Source organism: Pseudochaenichthys georgianus, chromosome 23 (assembly GCF_902827115.2).
Source record: "Pseudochaenichthys georgianus chromosome 23, fPseGeo1.2, whole genome shotgun sequence".
Taxonomy (NCBI): Eukaryota; Metazoa; Chordata; class Actinopteri; order Perciformes; family Channichthyidae; genus Pseudochaenichthys; species Pseudochaenichthys georgianus.
The window spans coordinates 12,188,983-12,209,756 of record NC_047525.1 but is presented as its reverse complement, the minus strand read 5'-3'; the positions used below and the strand labels follow the sequence as shown (position 1 = coordinate 12,209,756).

The 20,774-nt window shown below is 42.1% G+C and overlaps 2 protein-coding genes across 3 annotated transcripts in view; one reads left to right on the top strand and one right to left on the bottom strand.

The window, feature by feature from the left end:
• The window catches only part of lin7a (lin-7 homolog A (C. elegans)), a 46,003-nt gene extending 37,672 nt beyond the window's left edge, over positions 1-8,331 (bottom strand). For both annotated transcript variants that reach the window (XM_034074700.2, XM_034074699.2), the window contains exon 1: positions 8,228-8,331. In XM_034074700.2, coding sequence (XP_033930591.1) covers positions 8,228-8,264 — 37 coding nt within the window. In that variant the 5' untranslated portion in view covers positions 8,265-8,331. The remainder of the gene's footprint in view (positions 1-8,227) is intronic.
• Positions 8,332-13,607: 5,276 nt separating this feature from the next.
• acss3 (acyl-CoA synthetase short chain family member 3) overlaps positions 13,608-20,774 on the top strand; it is a 38,556-nt gene continuing 31,389 nt past the window's right edge. The window contains exon 1 of the mRNA XM_034075208.1: positions 13,608-14,093. Coding sequence (XP_033931099.1) covers positions 13,762-14,093 — 332 coding nt within the window. The 5' untranslated portion in view covers positions 13,608-13,761. The remainder of the gene's footprint in view (positions 14,094-20,774) is intronic.

Genomic DNA, 20,774 nt, shown 5'->3' with positions numbered 1-20,774 from the left:
GCTCCCTTTTCGTCACAACGGTGCGGTAAAGCGACTGCAATACCGCTCCCGCTGCTCCGATTCTCCGGCCCATCTCACGCTCCATTGATCCCTCACTCGAGATCAAGACCCCGAGATACTTGAACTCCTTCACTTGGGGTAAGGACTCATTCCCTACTTGGAGTGGACAGTTTATCGGTTTCCTGCTGAGAACCATGGCCTCAGATTTGGAGGTGCTGATCCTCATCCCAGCCGCTTCACACTCGGTTGTGAACCGATCCAGTGAGCATGCATGCTGTAATAAAATGTCCTGAAAAGGCCTTGCCATCTGCCACCTGCCACTTTGACCTTGATGTCCTTGGTGCCTCTGGCAACTCTGCTGCTAATTCAAACCAAAACAACTGAAATACTCTAAATGAGTCAAATGGGGCAACAGGGTTTTACCTAATAGGTCCCATGCCAAGAGAATTAGCTTTAATTTGCAATACTGTAACGAACCACTCAAAGCACGGCAAATAAATCTCTCCTTGAGGTTTAATGGCTCCTGTGGGAGTCTGTGAGAGCAAAATCATTGCACTTATTGTCTTCTTCTTTCTCGCTAGTGACTCTTTAAGAAAAATTACTTTTAAACCCATAAATTCAGCTTTAAACAGAAGTGGGTTGAGATATTAACAGCTATGAATGACGTCAGCTTGTCAGCAACCCTCTAATCCAGTGATTCTCAAATGGGGGTACGCGGACCCCTGGGGGTACGTTGGGGTACTGCAGGGGGTACGTGAGATAAAAAAAAGAAAAAGGTTAATTAAAAAAATACCATGCATGATTACAATATCATCATCAGTTAAAGAGAAAATAAAATGTTATATTAAATATTCGTAGAACCACCAAGGGTTCAAGATCCGTTCTTGTGCTTTTGTGGAGATTAACTGGTTCTTCTCTGTTTTTACAAGTTTGTGGTTGCGTTCTAGTCACTTTGCTCAGCGCTACTGCTTGTTACAACTTGTAATGCCGTACTCGCCATTAACTGTTATTGCTCAGGTTAATCTCGCCCCCCTCCGACGTAAGCATATTGGTTCTTGCCGGGCAGCCTAGTGGGGCCAGCTAAGAACCGGGTTTCGGTACTGAGAGCCGGCTGCGCTGCGGTGGAAACAGGAAGAACCAGAGCTAAATCAGGCTCTAGCCTGGAACCACGCTGAGCAGAAAGCCAGTTGCAATATTATATTATAACAAATAGACATTGAAATGGAATCGTAGTTTACAGCAGGGAACGTGGACAACGGAGAAAAAAAGAGAGCCAAAATTGAGCCAACAAAATGCCGTCAATATCCAACACAGTCTCACGGCATTTCCTGTTATAGTCACAAAATTAATCTATTGATTCGTGTTCACTAACACGATTTCGCCATTTTTTTTGTGTCACACAGAACCATTTTAAAAGCAATGTTAATAATAACATGCTCCCTATCTCTGTTTCTTATCCTATATCTAATAGAACTGCTCGGGTCTTGATACTGTAGATTGAGTGGGGAAGTTCATGAGATCTTTCTAGAGGGTTATCAAGAATAACTTTTATCCAATGACCTTTCCCCTCTCTGTCTGTGTCTGTGTATTCTCTTGTTCCGATTAACCCAGCCAAATCTTTTTTCTTGTTTTGTATCTATATCTACGCCGGGATCCGGAGTCAAGGCTGATCCTCTTGCTGTAGTCCTGTGTCTTGGATCCTCTATCCTGAGTTCTGGATTAAGTCGTGGACTTCGGGTCGTGGCTGAACCTGTCTCTGCGGTCCTGCCTTGGGTCTCGTCATGCTGCTTCCCTGATGACTTCCACAGGATTGTAGCTGACATCCTCGTGGATTCATCTTCTTATTACAGACACATGCATTTCCTAACATTCGGTCTATATGCTGTAAAATGTATTATCTCTTCGATTTACACACAGCATCTATTGCACGTCTGTCCGTCCTGGGAGAGGGATCCCTCCTCTGTTCCTCTCCCTGAGGTTTTTCCCATTTTTTCCCCTTAAACTGTGGGTTTTCTCAGGAAGTTTTTCCTTGTACGATGTGAGGGTCTAAGGATAGAGGGTGTCGTTTTTCTCATACTGATATTCTGAACAATCTGTGCTGTTGTATTTGCTGTAAAGTGTCTCTACTGTAGGCTATTTTTATTATATGTACAGCATTTTGGCTCGACCAAAAATCGTTTAGAAATGTGCTATATAAATAAAACTTGATTTGATAACAAATTAGAAGGAAAAAAAAAATAAATACAGATTTCAGTATTCTGAGGCTCTGAGCCCCATTTCTTTTCCTCACGGACGGCAAAAACACATTATACAATTTAAAATAGAAGGGATAGTTAGGCTTAGGGTAAGATATTGAGTAAGAAAATGTTTTTATGAACCACACTTCTGGTATTCCAAGACCGGACCGGACAAAAATATGTGTTGCAGGCACGAAACATACTACCAATAGAAATACATTGCTTTTAAAATCGTTCTGTGTGACACGAAAAAAATGAGAAAATCGTGTTGGTGAACACGAATCAATAGATTAAATTAATTTTGTGACTATAACACGAAATGCCGTGAAACTGGGTTGCAATATCAGGAGGCGTATGCTTTGATGGGATTCAAGTCAACAAACGACAACCCGCCCCAGGCATTGTGTTTTTTCTGTGGAGAGAAACTAGCCAACTGCTCGATGAAACCAGCTCCAGAGACATCCCAGCACCAAACACCATCATGTTGGTAAGCCACCAGAGTACAGATCCTCGCAAGAGATGATGCGAAAAGCCTCCACAACATCAGCCAAAGCACTGGAGGCATTGGACCTAAAACTCCTAAATAGTGTAATTGCAGTGTTATCACATAGTTTGTTTATAACTGCACATTTGTTTTCAGTTACAACTTTTTTTTTTTTTAAAAACCCTTTCATGCATTGTGGTCACCACATTAGAGACTGCTAATTTAATGCTGTTTTCTTGTATATGCATGGGGTTTCGGATGGTATAGTTGTGGCACCACAGTGGATTTTATTATAATATTTGTGTATTGCATTTTATAGTTTTTGTATAATATATCATTTTGTTCCTTGGTTTATTAAACATATATTACTTAAAAATCTGTTTTAAAAATGTCTCATGCATAAACATGAAAATATCCTTAGTTTGTTGTAAATCATGCATGAAGGAGTTAATAAATCAAACACTGATGGAACATCACTATATTGTAATTATATATATATATATATAGGCTTTCTCTATCAAAAATGTTCGGGGTCGGTCAGGGGATACTTGACTGAGAAAATGTTTCAAAAAAGTTTGAGAAGCACTGCTTTAATCCTTCAAATCGCTGGTGTGACTGAGAGCATGTGATGGGAATCAGGCCGGGCCTCAAATCAGTGAACTCACTCTGATCTGTCAGAGGGGAAACAAGGACTGGGTCAGTGAAGGGCTGCATATTCCCTTCAGTCTATCAAGACAGGAAGTTATAAAGTGTACAGAGGGTGTTTGAGTCACCAAACTCTAACACACAAGGAAGAAAAATAAAAGGAGTCGTACTGTTTCATTTAGAGTTGCCATTTTTAAGTTATGTTCAGCAGCCTCCCAGGGAGTATTGTATAGAAACGACTCTCTGCGACAGACTTAAAAAGGTCGTCCTCATCATTGGCTGATTAGAGAAAAGGCACACAGCAGAACAAAGCCACAGTGACACGTAATAAAGCCATCAACGCTCGACAAGGCTCCACAACATTGTGGTGCTTGCACTGGGCAGCGCTCCAGATTTCTGGTACAATTAGTCCATTTCTAACTGTGGCACTACTGAGTGTAAATCACTTTCATTACTTAAGTTAGAAGTTCCATTTGGATAAAACTGCATTGATGTAAGTAAAAATGCCAAGATCAGAGGCTGAGATCATTCAAATATGCTTTCAAATTCTGCTTGATTGACCTTCCTTTGACTTCACACCTTTGTGCCCTGAGAGATGCTATCTGAAATGCCGTGCATGCTGGGATGAAATGCCCTGAAAAAACCCTGCCATCTTCCACCGCCTCTTTGACCTGGATTGCCTTGGTGCCCCTGGCCAATCTGCTAGCTAGTCACACTCCAAGACAATTACTCTAACAACCTTAATTGCTGTATTAAACAGAGCTGGGTTGAGTGACGTCAGCCTGTCAGCAACCTTCAAATCCTTCAAATCGCAGGTGTGACTGAGAGCATGTGATGGGAATCTGGCCTTATATGAACTGAATAGAAACACACTCAAACTTGATCTCTTTCTAAAAAAGAATCCCTATAATAATCTTGACAAAAACACACAATGGTCAGAGGCAAACACACCTTTACATTAATATCATTATAATTGCAGAGAGGTATGAGCGAGTTCTCACTTGTTTTACATCAGTAGTCATGGCAACTGATGGATGCATTTTTGGAATGCCTTTTTAAGATGTTTAAGAAACTAGAAACATCCAAATCTTGAAGCCTCTATAGATCAAAAACATATACACGATATGTAAACCTGCCTGCAAATCTATCCTAATGTGCAGGCTATCACCCTCTCGCCTTTGAAACTATAAAAACATTTCTTGGAGGGAGTCACTAACTGAAGCAATACTGAAGATAATGCAAATCTTTAAAAGGCAAGAGTTTGAGAGAGCATTTTCTTTTAATCACTGTCTAGCCACACACTTTAGCACTATAGTTCATGGATTATGCAATCTAGATGTGCATGTTAATACAAATCAGCATGCATATTATGGGGTATGGACAATTCTCTTGATAATTGCTCTGACATTTATGTTTTAGCCATCTTTGGAAACCTCTAAACTCTTTAATTTGTCCAATTATTCAGTTTGTGGGAACAGAAATCTGCTAAATGAATTACATTACCATTAACACCTTCTGTAAATGATACCTGCTAAAACATCAATATGTTAGTATTTCCATTAGCTCAAAACAAACCTGTGCAGGTAGCTTACGACTTTGTTGTTTAGCTTTGTCAAAGTTTGTTCAGTACAGCTGATCTCTCTTCTAGCAAAGGGTTTCATACCAAGACTTTTCTCCTCTATAAGTTTACGAGACAAAAGTCCTTTTCAAAACGTCACCACGCGCAATAACTTCTGCTATTTCAACTCAGAAAGGCAGTCATCTCTGGGACTTGCCCATTTGTAGTTAAATGCCAGCCCCACAGAGAATACAGAGTGGTTTTATAAAATATTCAGGGAAGTTCAAATCCATAGTTCTTGATGGGGAGCTGGTGCTTCCTTATCACAGTTATTTCCTCCGACAATAACAGGAAGGCCAGCGGGGTAAGATCTTTTCATCCTGCTGTGACCCAACGGGCCAAGTGCGAGCTCTGGAAATGAACATGTCTGCTTCCTTCCTGTGTGTTTTCGACAAACTCAGCAGCTATTGCCTACTCCCCACACGAGACGTGAGCATTTTTTCATTAGCAATTATAGTGTTTTCTCAATAGAGGCAGCAGCTGAAAAAAAGGAGAGCCTGTTATGTCTCTGACGGCCTTTGTGCCTTTTACTGCTCCTGCCATTACAGCTGTCAGCCGCTGACTGGTCGAATTCATGCCACATGGATGCGAATATGGATCAGTATACGGCAGGGGTGGGGAACCTTTTTCCTCTCAAGGGCCATTTCAATTTTTTCAACATCCTCCGAGGGCCGTACAAATTATTGACCTCTGCTTAAAAATCACAGCACATTCATTTGGCCTTTTTTTCATGCTGTGCAAAGAAAAAGCAACCTCTTAATCCAGATATTTTACCATGACTCGCACATGCATTCACGTGCACGGTTGTGGCATGACCACCAAACAGAAAGATATGGACACAAGATGTATTTAGTTTCCTATCCATGGACATGATGTAAGTGAGGGGGGACCTAACCTCCTCTAGGGGGGACCTAACACCCTCTAGGGGGGACCTAACCTCCTCTAGGGGGGTCCAGGGTCCTGCTCCCCCGGGAAGATTTTTTTTTTAAATATTGAAGTTGAAATCATCAATCTGGTGCACTTTGAGAGCAAAATGAAGAGCTCTATGGATACATCTCTCAACACCCATATGAAACAGAACTGTAAGCAGATTTACTTTTTCTTTATGGATATTTTACAAATCACTCCCCTTTCAAACTGTATTCTTGTTTATTAATAACACCTTTTTTTTTACTGTCATATAGTATTTTATACCTGTTTACTTTATTCTCTTGTTTTTTGATAACTATAATGATCATATAAAGATGTGCCTTTACCTCACTGGTTGGAGAAAAAGCTTCTTATATTCGTTAGCATAGCTAGCTAACCAGATGCTAATAACAACAAAGTTATTAACTGTCTGATCAGAATGACAGATGAACAGATCGCCACTGGGTTTACAACTAAAACACAGCCACGCAAAAACTGCAGCATGTGTAGCCTACGGACTTATGGGTACTGCAATTTTTTTGAAGTCCCGGAGTGGCGTTCTGGTGCTCTCAGTCAGCAGTCAGACGAGACATATACCACGTGATGACGCGTTAGGCTCGTGTTGTGTTCAAGGACCATGACTGTTGCCAGGAAAAACAGGCACTCGCTCGTTTAATTATTTTGCGGTCTAGATTTCTTTAATTTTTTTTCTTTTTTGCGTGTGTTTATAAATTACCTCGAGGGCCAAACCAAATGGTCTCGCGGGCCGTATACGGCCCGGGGGCCGGAGGTTCCCCACCCCTGGTATACGGCCTGAGGGTCACGTCTGAATTACTGGCCCAGTAAATGGCTACTATCAGATAAGGCTGAATTGGCTGAATGCTGATATTTTACCAAGATGGTATCCTCAGTGTTTAAAGTAAACGCTTGTTTATCAGACCAGCTAAGCTCCTGTTCTATCATTCTGAAGGGCGAGTGGTGAGGTGGAAAGCCATGGGTTGTATTGTTTATGTGTTTGCCTGGTGCAATCTCAGACTCATTTGATTACCTCTGTATGGTATAGCAGAATGTGCATCAGTAAAGCTTGACTACCCTGAAACAATACACTTCAGCAACAAAGAAATTGCAATTGAGGGACAAAATCTACTTCTAATGGCACCAAATGATCAACTATACGGTTCATTACTTCACATACAATTTGACACCAGGCATAATAATTCCTGCATGATAATGTATGTTCCCACAAGATAAAGTGTATTTATAGTCACCTCCTTTGACCTGGAAGTGACTGGAGCTCATGCTTTACTTGGCACAGAGGAAATAGCTCTCCTTTCTCTATATTTGACAGCATCCGTTTCCTATGCAAGGCTTGTGCAATATTACATTACACCAGAGGATGCCTGTGGTCTGAATGTAAGACTGGGGATTTTTCACTTGTGATCTAAAAATAGACAATTTTACAAAGAAACTAAAGGGATTTAAAGTGAGTCTTCGATCCTCAAGCATGCATAAAGACCATTTCAAATGCAAAGTAATATTTAAAATCTCCCAGATATTACCAAGAGGAGTGTAAGGTCTGCTTGAGCATGTGTGCAATATGCTGAATAAGAAACCTGAGATGAAACAAATTATGCAAAATGTTATCCTGGACGCTTTTCAACCATATGAATGAAGTCAGAGGATGAACAAACAAGTGTTTAAGTCACATGGTGTACAATCACATACCAGCCAGTAGTAAACGCTACCTGTGGTGCGTTGTGTTTAGCAACACCATCCCAGTGTATCATTAGGCAATAAATGCTGCTTGCATTTCTATATGTCTCTCCAACAAGTGCAAAAAGACAACAACTCTGTCCTGTTCAGACAACTTGCCTGGTGTGCACCTGCACATTCAAACACTAAAGTTATCCCTTATAGTAGGCTACGCAGTAGATTTTCGTGTAAAAGCGCTTAAATATAGCTTCGGTTTTATGTTTACAGCAAGCTGTGACGGGATGATATTACGGAGGAGATTACATAATAGAGATGGGAATAAAGGAGAAGCACTGTAAGCGATGTAAGGGTGTCCATTTGTCAAATAAAAGATAGTGAGTTAATTTGTCTGCGCACAAAGAACCCACAATCATTTTACAGAGGTAACGCTCCATTCTACGCACGATAGGCTGGATGGTTCTATTGAGCTCACATTGCCTTGAAATAGCGACCCGTAAAAACAATCTGTAGTGAATCCGAGTCCGCCACAAACACCTGGATCTACCCCGGTTGCCAGATTATTGCTGAAGTTTTACAAAATGTGGAGAACAACCCCTCAGATGACAAGCACAAGCGCCTTACCTCGATCCAGAGAGAGCGGTTGGACCACTGTCGCCATGATTGCTGTTTACTGGAGACTGGAGAGACTACAGGAGCTGCAGCATCACAGAGAGAGAGAGAGAGAGAGAGAGAGAGAGAGAGAGAGAGAGAGAGAGATAGAGAGAGGGAGGGAGAGGGGGAGGAAGAGGGAGAGATGAGGGGATGTTGGGAGTGGTTGGGAGTGGTTGGGAGGGGGATTAATCCACCTCCATCCTCATGATATTTCACAACCTGCCATTTTTTCATAGGAACAGCATGAACGCACTACAAAAAAAGAGGAAGTCCAGAGCACAATTCAAACCATTTAAAAAAAATGCACATGTTCAAGAAAACATAAGATGAAATGTTGTGGAGTATTTGAGTGTGGGTCAAATACAGATAATTAAAGGCCCTCATTTGCTCAGCAGACATATTTAAAGATCACCTATTATGCAAAATCCACCTTTTCATGTCTTTTATACATGATAACCATGTGTTCCCTCTGTGTAAAGACATTCTGAATGTTTCAGGAAAAAATATTCTATCTCTTTCTGTCCTGATCCATTTATATAAAAACCTGTCTGAAGATGAGTTGATCAGATTGTGGCCACTTTATGATGTCATAACGATTTTTTTGGCTTGTGTAACCATTAGCCAATCACCAACCAAGGTAACCCCCCCCCCCCCTTATCACCTGAATCTCCTCCTAGAGCACCATTGTGTTCATTTAACCAAATATCAATTTATAAATGTAAATGTGGGTAGGAATAACTTGCATAACATTTAAAGGACCATCGGTGATCAAGTAAGGGGTGGGCATTAATAAGCATTTGCTTCCTCCTGCTCCCTTTTGGACACATCATGATTTATTATTATTATTAATATGAAGCCTTTTTTTTTGTTGAATATATAAATATTATCATGAATTTGAATAAATACTGTATTTTAACAATACGGTATTCTGTTTTTCACATTTGAAAACATGGCCAGAAGTATGATGACACTTTTACAAGAATGTGGACTCCCGAGCAAGTTGCACGGTTTTTTTAATATGCACAACAATTACAGTGAAGCAGTCTTTGGCTAGGAACATCTTGGATCCCCTCCAATAATGCTAATGAGTATGTATAAAACCTCAAAAGTGAAACCCAATGAGCACTCCCACATGTGTTTGCTGAACATCTTGTTAAAAATCCTGGACATTTTTTTGCTGCCATTAAAGTCTACACTCTTCATTTTTCAGGTCCTCCATGAAATCTATCTGCAGGAATTTGCCTGCATTCGACATGTCCTCTAAAGTATGCAGATATGTGGACCACATGCTTGGCCATATGTCATACATCACAGCTGCATTCAGGACAGCTTATCTCTTATATTAAACCTGACTTAATAAACAAGTCAGTCATCTCTCATTTGAACAGTTATACTTACAATATGCGGCGGCATCACCATTCAGAGGAGTCTACCAGTGCCCTCTTGCTCAATCCCTAAATGATGTGTCTCTGTTTTTGCATCTGTAAATGCTTAGGCACATATGATGCACATCCATTGCACTTCAGAGATCAGTTGATTGCAACCAGGCTTGCCTTAAAGGTTTATTCTGAACCGCTGAGCCATGGCACTGTTATCTCCTCTCTTGGCTATGCACTGCATGAAGCCCGATAAGGACTGCATGATGGTAGTGAACCTTTGTTGAAGGGCTTAAGGATTAATCCTCATGTTTATGTGCTACCACCGAACGGAGCCAAACTACTGTCTCCCTTCATCTACTGTAGATCTGCTGCCTAATGGTGCCTGCTGCTGTGATCTTTGTCATACCTGGCCAGTCATTGCACTCGACAGAAGCAGTGCTACACAAAAACAAGTCACAAATCGCTGGTTAAGGATGGATGACGAGTCACGTTGCTGGCATGAAGCTGTAAACTCAAACCTGACAACCAACATTTAGGCTGCATGGGCACATCTGTTCAGAGCAAAATCCAAACAGACACTGAAATTATCTGAATGACATTATCTTGCTTGCAGAACTTTTGCCTAGACCCATTTGGGAAGCAATTACAGTACCTCACTCACAACCTCACTTTACTTGAAATTGGCGGCCATGAATGAATGAAGTCCAAGAATGACATTTTAAAAATCTCATGTCGATGTAATTCTGAGGATACCATTTTCATCAATTTCAAGCATTTCAGGCATCATAGTCTCAGTTTTTGATTGAAACTGCAACCAAACCTAATCACACAGTCCATATGTGCTCGTGAATTCCTGCTACCCTCAGTCCCACCCTGCTGCATACAGATGTGAACTGGTGATTGATGGTGGGCTGGATGGAGAAGGACAGGGCTTAGAGAGCGCACGGAAAGAGGGCACGGAGAGATTACAGGCCCCCGCCCATATGGGCTGGAATACAGTACTGCTTTTTTTTTTAAAGAGGTGGGATTACGCAGCAGTGCTCTTAAAGCCCTTTAACAGCGAGTGAATTGATTTCTGAAAAGGTTTTCACTCCCATGGAGGACAAGAGGCCATGTAGACAAGGCAAATAAAGACACCTGTACTGCAGAATGTTTACCTATCACATAAAAGCTCAGGAAGTCCGTATCAGCATGTTTGCAGGCACGAGCACACTTCAGTACTCTTGCAAAATTAAATTAAACACGTCATTAAAGAAATACTTTTGCGACATATTCTTAGAAAAACAAAGCATTTTTATTTTTGGTGGGACCTGTCTCTTCAACATTGTGTATATTGTTGGTTTAATTCATACAAAAACCATGCAAAAGTGTCATTTGCCAGATTATTTCTTGGCCTGATCCTGTTCTTATCCAAAAGGAACATTGGGTCATGAATTTTGACAACCATTCACTAATCCCAGTGCAGCATGACGGTGATCATGTCTCACTGGTAAAAAGAGATGACAATATCCTGTTTGCTTGACAACATCTCAAGTATGAAGTATTAATGTGTTTTGTTTGTGTTTTGGTTTTGCTGCATGATGTGACAGGTTGCTTTCCCACAGCTGCTCTGCTGTTTATTACCAAGCTCCATCAGGCAGCTTCTGACAGATCATGAAAGCAGATCGTAGTGTGAACATGTAGGAGGCACTGAAAGTCATCTTAAAAGTGTTATGTATTTTCCAACAAGACATAGTGAAACAACAAACATCTTTTTTCCTTTATATTTAGAGGGACAACTGAAGGAAGTAGCTCCATGATGATATTCTCTCACTTCTCAAGGCTTGTTGTGGACCTTTCATTATTTGTAACTGGAGCAACTTTGGGATTAAATGCCTAGCTCAAAGGCACCTTGAGATTTACAAAACGGAAATCCTGCAGCACTGATTTCCACACATCATACATTTGTCATGGGATTTTAACCTCTAACACAAATGTCCTCTAACCATTAGACTACTGACGCCCCCTTCAGGGAATCAGATCCCATCACTTTGTCAAAGGGAAATAATACACAACATAAAAGTAATGAAATCGCACATTACATCACTTTGTTTCATTCACCAGCTGATTTAATATCTTTTCATTTGAGAAGAAAGATTATGGGAGTATATTGTCCCTCCTGTCACATTATTACAAAGCATGACATGAGCAAGATCATGCTCTACTGCTGTTTATTTGGCATTGTAGCTGCTCATAAACTGACATTTAAATATATTAAGATATCAAGAGCTACTGCCACTACACCCTATATGTATAAATGCTCAAATATTGGTCTTGAACTTTTAAAGCTATTCATATATTCATCATCTGCTTTGACTGGCACTAAATAAGGGAATATCAAATGAGCATGTGTCCCTAGTATTTGTGCATGTTTAATTTTATGCAACTTCCCTCAGCTGTAATAATGTGTAATTATGTATCGGTTTTTCCAGATTATGAATTATGTTGTTGGAAGTTATTCCCAAGCCTTTTTGCCAACTGCTGCATCTAAAAGCCATTGGATATGTAAAATGGCAATCATTATCTTCACACTAATTCAATTATAAATCCATATTCAGACTCGGGGGGAGAAAACCCCCCACAGTTTGGAGATTAATCATTTGTGGATCAACTCTGGGAATTCGCCCCTAACTTTTTCTGAAGGACATCCAATTGATTTCTGCTTGAAAAGATTCACACTCATTACATCAAATTAGAGAAAATGGCGAGATGGAGGGGCCATAATGAGCCATGTTGGACTCCGATTGGCCTTTGCAAGAGCAGCGATTAGTAGTTCTCTCGGTGCCATGAAGAATGATATGTATTCTCCCAATAGCATCTGCACTGTTATAAAAAGAGTTATGGCAGCGTCTGGGGGAGTGATTTAGAGAGACCTTTTGGCCGCACAAATTACAGCATGAGGAGAAGGGAGGGATCCTTTCCCTGCCAATGTTTTGATTACAGTTATACATGAATATAGATTGTAGCATACATGCTCTGTTGAAATGTGATGAGATGTAAATCAATATTACAGTCAAAAATAACAACCACAGGTTTATCATATACAAAAAGCCAATAAAACCAGGAAGCGTTAGCATAACACACTGTATGTAAACAAAAGGATGTAATTCAAAGTAGGTTGTACAGTTACATTTAAATCTAGTGAAATATGTTAGCAGCTAACACTCCAATTTTTCCTGGAAGGAGCATGCTGCTTCCAGAACTTTGCATGTATAAATAGAAACAGATGACCTGAAATATCAGATGGATGAGTTACTCATTGGACACCAGTATGAAGGGGTCATAGTCAGGGGGAGTCAGCTGTATTATGGGTATTTACCAGAAGCTTGGATGATGCCAGTGACAAAATATATGTTCTCACCAGCATCTGAGAGTACGCCGTGACAGGACTGCACTGCTGTTGTGATGCAACCAGAACAAGTGACTCAGCTTTGTTTTATTATAAGATTTGTTATAATTTGACTCCTGACTCCTCCTAAATATCCTCAAACAAGCCCCTTCATGCATCCCTTGAGCAATTTAAGCACCGGTATTTGCATTCTTAACAGTAAGAGGGTTTATTGATGCCACCCTGAGGAACCTAAGAGTTTAATGCTGCAGCTAGCAAACAAAGATTTGCATTGAATATGAGCTCAAGCTGTTCACAAATAATGATCAATGATGTATTCTTGATTTGCATAACAAAATAGATGCCACCGGCTAATAGCTATTCCTGAAAAATGTATTGGGGGTAATGTTGGGCTTCAAACAGTGATTTTTTGTTATATGCAGGAAATAGAGCATACACATTATTTCATGGCATTTCTTTACACATCTTAGTATTTATTTCTTGAAAAGTTTACATTGTTGCACTTCAGTTCATGTGTTGTGCAACATTGGTTGTTGTTGCTCAAGGCTCCTCCTGCATCAACTACATCCAGGTTATAGTTCGCATTCCTTGAGAGTATCGTGAGGATTTCTGTTGGAGAGGTTCCTCTCCCTTTGCCTGGCCCCAGATGACGACGCAGAGTTGAATCCGAGCCTGTTGTCCACCTGCAGGAAAACTCCGGAAGCGTAAACGTTTGTCTTTTCTTATTAACTGCAGCAATGCACTTCCATATAAAACACTTAGTGCGTTTGAATCCCTGCGCCTCTGTGCAGGGCAAGAGGACACTTGAAAGGAAACTGTGGACAATAGTGTCTGCAGCACAACAACAACGACGCGTCAGAGCAGCAGGATCACTTCCATCTGCCGACATCAAGAAGTATTTCGCCCAGCAGTGTTGCAGAAACTATGCATCGGACACAGCGTACAACAGAGCCTTCAACTCTGCGAGGGACAACCCGGAGACATTCTGGGCTGAAGTGGGACAGGATATTAACTGGTTTGAGCCGTGGAGCAAAACTTTGCACGTTGAGGATCCAGTGTTTCCAAACTGGTAGGTTTCAATGTTGCAAGCCAACAAAACTGCAAGAATCATCAAAAACTGTCAACAACATGTCGCTTTACCACAGCTTTCACCTTTCCCACGGAGCTTTACATCCTTGAAAGTTGACAGTAGTAGGATGGAAAGTGGAAAAATAAACTTTCGAAATAAGTAAAAGTAAGCATAGGCTACTAAGGCATATCGGGATTCCATGCATGATGGGGATTCACATTTTATATATTAATATATTTTTTCGAAATCGATATCTTTTATAACCCTCAAATGCTATTATGTAAACCTAATGCATACACTGTTAGGACACTTCGATGATTATTACGACCACGATTTGAGGCCTTTGTGTAGCCTAATTTTCTTTTAAGCCCACCACCAGCTGTTTTGTTGATTTTATGATTTGAGAAATTACAGAAAGAATTGCAAACACACAATTAAACGCTATAACTCCGACTGGAAAAAAACATTCCCCCTGCAGCCAAGCCCGCCTTAACCTGCCATCAGGCCCTGGGGCTGACAGGTGTTGTAGGCCCCCTATTTAAACCACAAATCAAAGTCATTTATAGCCTCGGCAGGCTCTGTGATCGCACTTCTCCACTCTGCTCTACGCGCGCCTTGTCCTCTCCTCCAGATGAGTGACGTATCAAACGAATCTGTCCTTCCTCCTCATCCTGGCCTACAGGTTTAAAATAACCTGTAAGCTTCGGCATTTTTTGTAATAGCTGCTTGTCTCGAAACTCCTTTTCCCTCACCAATTTCCCTTTCCGAGCGCCACTCTCAAACTTTTTCTTCTCAAACTTTTTCTCCTAAACAACCTTCATCTGTCACTCAATCACTCGCAATTTGAATACGTCACATGTGAAACATATTCTCATTCTGATTGGCTGTTAAGTGGTGCCCACTGACTGTTTCGGAGTCATCATTTTTGAGAAAAATCTCTGGAATCCATCGATCTGACTGATTAGCGGAGCAAATTATCAAAATACTACGGAGGGAAGATATTTTCGTTTGGATTACTGGTCTGGGGGAAGCTCACGAGTGTGTGTGTATACGTGTGTGTTTGTGTATTTTTGCATTTGTGTGTACAATACACACGCAAAAATGTTTTTTCCCGGGGAAAACACTCACGAGAAACCCCGGCTGTTGTTATGCCTGATGTGACGTCAAGTTACTCCGTTCTCCGCTTGTAATTATGCCGTCACAAGCTTCAAAGTTGTATTTATCATCTGAATTTGCCGAAACAAGTTTAATATTCTGAAAGCCAAGACTTCGTTTATTTGAAATCAGATGAAAACAAACTGTAACGGACCCTGCCGTGTTATCTATGATTACTATACGCCTTACATTCATAATTTCACCCGGAGGGAGGGGGGGGCAGCGCTGTGGTACAGCAGAGTGGCGAGGGAGAGCTGTCTTCTTCCCTTTACAGGCTTCAAAAATGTATTTATCGTGTGATTTTGGAAATACAAGTTTCATATTCTGAAAGCCAAGACTTTGTTTATTTAATTTTTTTTTAAAAACATCCGAAATAAAAAACTTTTTATTTTTCATTTTACATTTTTTATTTTGTATTGGCTCATGATAGGCCCCCAATCTCCGTAGGCCCCTGGGCTTCAGCTCAGGTCAGCCCGTGCATTAAGGCGGCCCTGCCTGCAGCACAAAAATATGTCGAGTTTATGCTACAACTTTTAGTTGAAAAACATGAAGTGACGTTTTATATCTCTTTGCCGTTTTAAGAAAGCATGCCATGTGTGTCACGGCTGCCACCTTTGGCCAGCTCTGCATTTATGGGGTTAACATTAAAGGTGGGGTAGGTATATTTGAGAAACCGGCTCGAGCAGTGGCAGTGTTACCGAACAAGATGTGGGCCGAACAACTGGTGATATTCTATAACGGTATAGGCAGATGTATTGCCTTTGTCGAATAACCAGGAAATACACATTTCGATCGCTTCTTCTGTCGTTTACATACATCTTTTGGTATATTTGGCTCCATACGAACACTTTGATGCACTTTAAACACTTAAAACACAATTAAAAACGTCGGTTTAAAAACGCCATTTAAAAGAAAATTACTCGTAACAGACCCGGTCTTGTGCCTGTCGGGAGAGTTTCCCTCCGTCAATGGCAACATCTCGTCTTGCACTCGCCCTAATAAAACCAAACTAAATGAGCCACTTGCATAAGTTAATTTCAAAGACTATAAAACCACCTTAAAACTGTTATTCCTACCTTTGTGAGAGGGAGAAGACCAGTGACAGGCAGCCAAGAGAGACTTTCTTGAACTGACGTCAAACTTTTTATGGCTTCCTGTTTACCCGGTCACCGGTCATGTGACCGCATCAGGAGACACCGTCAGGTGACAATGATGTCAGATTCCCACATTCACCCCATCAAAAAGTGTCGTCGCCCCGATGACAAGTTACTCACAACCAGGGTCTAAACAAGTGGTCATTAACCATTTCAGGCACCCAGGGAGCAGCCGCCCTCACCACACCCATTGCGTTGTTGCTAGTCACTGTGGACCTTGGAAGGTTATGTGGGTTTCGGTTTCTTCCAGCAGTAGCCCGGGTTGTTCTTCTGGGAGCTGACGCCTCTCTTTGGGATGGTAGTGCCTCCTGCCTACCAGGGAGTATGATTGCATCGCCATTGACTGCACCTTGGGTGCTGGATGTTCTGTTGGGGAAGGGCTGTGGGACATCCTGTGGAGTTGAATCAGGGTTTTGAGGGGGTCTTCCTTTACTTCTCCAACCCAGGATCTCTTCATCTTCACTACTGCCGGAGTCACTGGCAGGGATGTCTTGGTTGCTGGACGACAGACATGGGTTAGGTGTCATTGGTGCAGATGGTAGAATTTCAAGATCTGCTGCCCTCATCTCGGCCCTATGCACCCGCCGAACATCAGCAGTGCCATCAGCTCTGGTAATGGTGTACGGCCCACCAGCCTCAGTGGGCACTCTAACCACCAGATAAAGAACTGGTGACCAGACATCCTGGATCTTGCGACGACCTTTACATTGATGATCCTTCAAGTAGACCAGCTGTCCTTCTGTAAAACCTGCATCGCGTGTCTGCTGGTTGTGATGTTGCTGTCGGTAGTCTGCTGCCTGTTGTAGGTTCTTTCGTGCCAAGTCTCTTGCTACTTGTAGCCGTTCCCGATGCTGCTGGACCCACTCATCCCAGGAGCTGGTTGTGTCTTCTGGGGTACCGTCTCCCAAGAGAAAATCTGCAGGGACTCGTGGTGGCCAAACATTAAGCTATAAGGGGTATTCCCAGTCGAGCGATGTGCCGAGGTGTTGTATGCCCACACTAGCTGGGAGATGTACTTTGGCCATACACGCTTCTTCTCCAGGGGAAGAGATCGGAGCAGGTCGTGAAGTGTCCAGTTGAATCTCTCACATTGGCCATTTCCCTGTGGATGGTATGGCATAGTCCTGGACTTCTCAATCCCATATAACTGGTAGACCTGCCGGATGAGGGCACTCTCAAAGTTTCTCCCCTGATCAGAGCAGAGTGTATTCTCTTTGGTACCCCGAACCGGTTGAACCAGCTGTCGACTAGGACTTTCGCTACCGTGAGAGCTAGGGCTGTGGCGATACACTAATCTCACGATACGATACGATACACGATATTCAGCCAACGATACGATATATATCACGATATTCAGCCAACGATACGATTCGATACGATTCGATATAAATCGATACACTTATATCATTTTCTGAAAGATTTTAAACGGACAGTGGGATTTTGGTGACATCTTGTGAGTGTTCCATTGACTTGGATTGAATTAATTCAACTGAAAACTGAAAGCATCCAGTATACAATATATGGCTCTGACAGAGAGTCTCCAGCTTGCAAATACTGGACAAAATTAATCAAAAGATGTGGTGAGAAAATTAGTTTCATTTATTGAAACAGTGCAAACTCTAGCTGTAAAGTGCAGTATCACAATGGACAATGGAGAATTAAAAGGTGCAGCAGGTGGCGGAACACGGGGGATTTGAATGGGACTTGTTAGAAATTAAAATCAATGTTTTGATGGCATAAAGTACCATAAACATACCGTCAGTTTAAATGCTGTTTTATACTGAAAAACCAGAAGTTGTTGTGCACAACCAGTTGTTGAGCTTTTATTCTGAAAATCCTTCATCTCCGGTTAGCATTTAGCATGTGGCTAATATACAATTTCCTATAGAGGTGAATTTAGTAGCGATATGACACGGAGTGTTGCACACCGAAACCTACTGATTTCAACACTACAACTATAGACGTCGAGATATTATTATTGCTGAATATTAAATGAAGTTACAGTTTATTTGAATACGTTTGTTTACAGACGTGGGTAGCATGACACAACATTCGGAACTACCGGAAATGAAACCAGCCGTGAGGTATTTTTGGAGTATTGATTACAGCGTTTAAAATGTATTAAATGAAAAGTCATGAAAGAGATAAGGAGGAGAAAAGGCGTGTTTAGTTATATATTTAATGTGCAATGTCTGAATCCTCTAATGCGCAACAACGAACATTGGAGACGTGGAGGGCCGATCCCCAGCAGCGCCAACAGGGAGGATTCAGTAGAGGATATTTAACAGCTGGAAAGGTGGAGCTCGCTCTCTTCCCTTCGCTCACGAGAGCCAGAACACAGCTGTTTTTCTGACTGAACCATCTTCTGCTTGTAACATTACCGCGCTTTTTATTAATTAAAGTATACATTTGAACATTCTCAGAGACTCACTTAGTCTCCTTTTTAAAGCTTCTCTCCTGGACGCGAGTATAACGAACACAGTTATCAGACTTAATGTATCGATACCCGCGGCTGAAATATCGATACTTTCTCGGAAAATTAAATATCGATATATATCGCAAGATCGATTAAATTGCACAGCCCTAGTGAGAGCAGTCTGGTCCTTAGTTGGCACCGCCTGCGTGTATTTCGAGAACACGTCGGTCATGACCAGCACATTTTCTTTACCGTCAGTTGCAGGCTCCAGCAAGTTGAAATCTATGGCCAGTATCTCCATTGGTTGGGTGGCCAACAGAGTACCCTGGTAGGTCTTCACCCCAGGCTGGACAGCTTTCGACAATACACAGCGTTGGCAACTCCGACAGTGGTTCTCTATATCAGCCCCCATACCAGGCCAGTAACCTCGCTGCTTGGCCAGGTTAGTGGTCCTTCGCACCCCCTGGTGTCCATGTTTGTCATGGAGGTTATTTAAAAGTTCTTCGTGCAGGCACATGGGCAGAAGCAGTTGTGCATAGACTTCCCCATGAGGGGCTGTGACCTGCCTATACAGTACACCCTCTTTTTCCAGGATGCGATCCCATTGCTGGACAATACGCTTGACATCCTATGAGAGTAGTAACCTCTATTCCTTATTTGGTGGCTTTCCTCTTTTCCAGAATGAAAGAAATACTTCAATGGTGAGGTCAGCACCTTGCAGTGTAGCCAGATTGGTGATCTGCTTGGGAAGACTCCGATTTGCTGCTGTGCCACTACCACAGGTTTCTCGACGTCAGGCGGAATATTTGAGGAGGTGTTGGCATGTTGGTTTGGCTGCTCTTGAGGCACATCCTGGTCACTGTACTGGCGAGAGAGAGAGTCAGCATTTCCATTGTTTCTTCCAGGTTTGTAATGCACAGTGAAGTCAAAAGCTGCCAATTGAGCTGCCCATCTTTGCTCAGTGGCCCCCAGCTTAATGTTCTGAAAATGGCTTAGGGGATTGTTATCAGTGTACACTGTGTACTTACTGCCCAACAAATATTCCCTGAATTTCTCTGATATTACCCCCTTCAGTGCCAGGAACTCTAGTTTCATAGAGCTATAGTTCTCCATGTTGCGCTCTGAACCCCCCAGTGAACGACTTGCATAGGCCACTGGTCTTAATTTGCCCTGGTGGTTTTGTGACAGTACAGCTCCTAGCCCCTGATGACTTGCATCCACCTCAAGGACAAAAGGTTTTGTGAAGTCGGCAAAGGCTAAGATGGGTGTACTAGTAAACTTCCTCTTCAAATCACTGAAACTGTGATTGCATTCCTCCGTCCACATGGTAGGCAGTAAAGCTGCTGGCCTTTTTCTACTTTCTTTGGCTACTTTGATGACATTTGCCACCAGTTGATGTAGGGGCGCAGCCAATTGTGCAAACCCCTTTACAAAGCGACGGTAATAGCTGTAGAACCCAAGGAAAGATCTTACTTCAGTCACATCTCGGGGTACCCTCCAGTTCTCCACGGCAGAAATCTTGTCTGGATCAGTTGCCACTCCGTCACTGGACACCCGGTGTCCAAGGTACTGCACCTCTTTCTGAAAGAAGTGGCATTTGCTCATTTTGGCCTTCAGGCCTTTCATTTGGAATCTGCTGAGGACCATCTCCAACCGCTGCAGATGCTGTTCTATGGAGGTAGAGAAAACAATGACATCATCCAGATAGAGAAGGACTGACTGAAGGCTCTGGTCACCAAATATTCTTTCCATAAGTCTCTGAAAAGTCCCAGGAGCATTACACAAGCCAAAAGGCATTCTCTCAAACTCAAACAGTCCAAAAGGCGTACAAAAGGCCGTCTTGGCTCTATCCTTCTCAGCGACAGGGACCTGATTGTAGCCGCTTGCCAGATCTAATGTGGAGAACCATTGAGCGCCAGCAAGAGCATCCAGAGTTTCCTCGATGCGGGGTAGTGG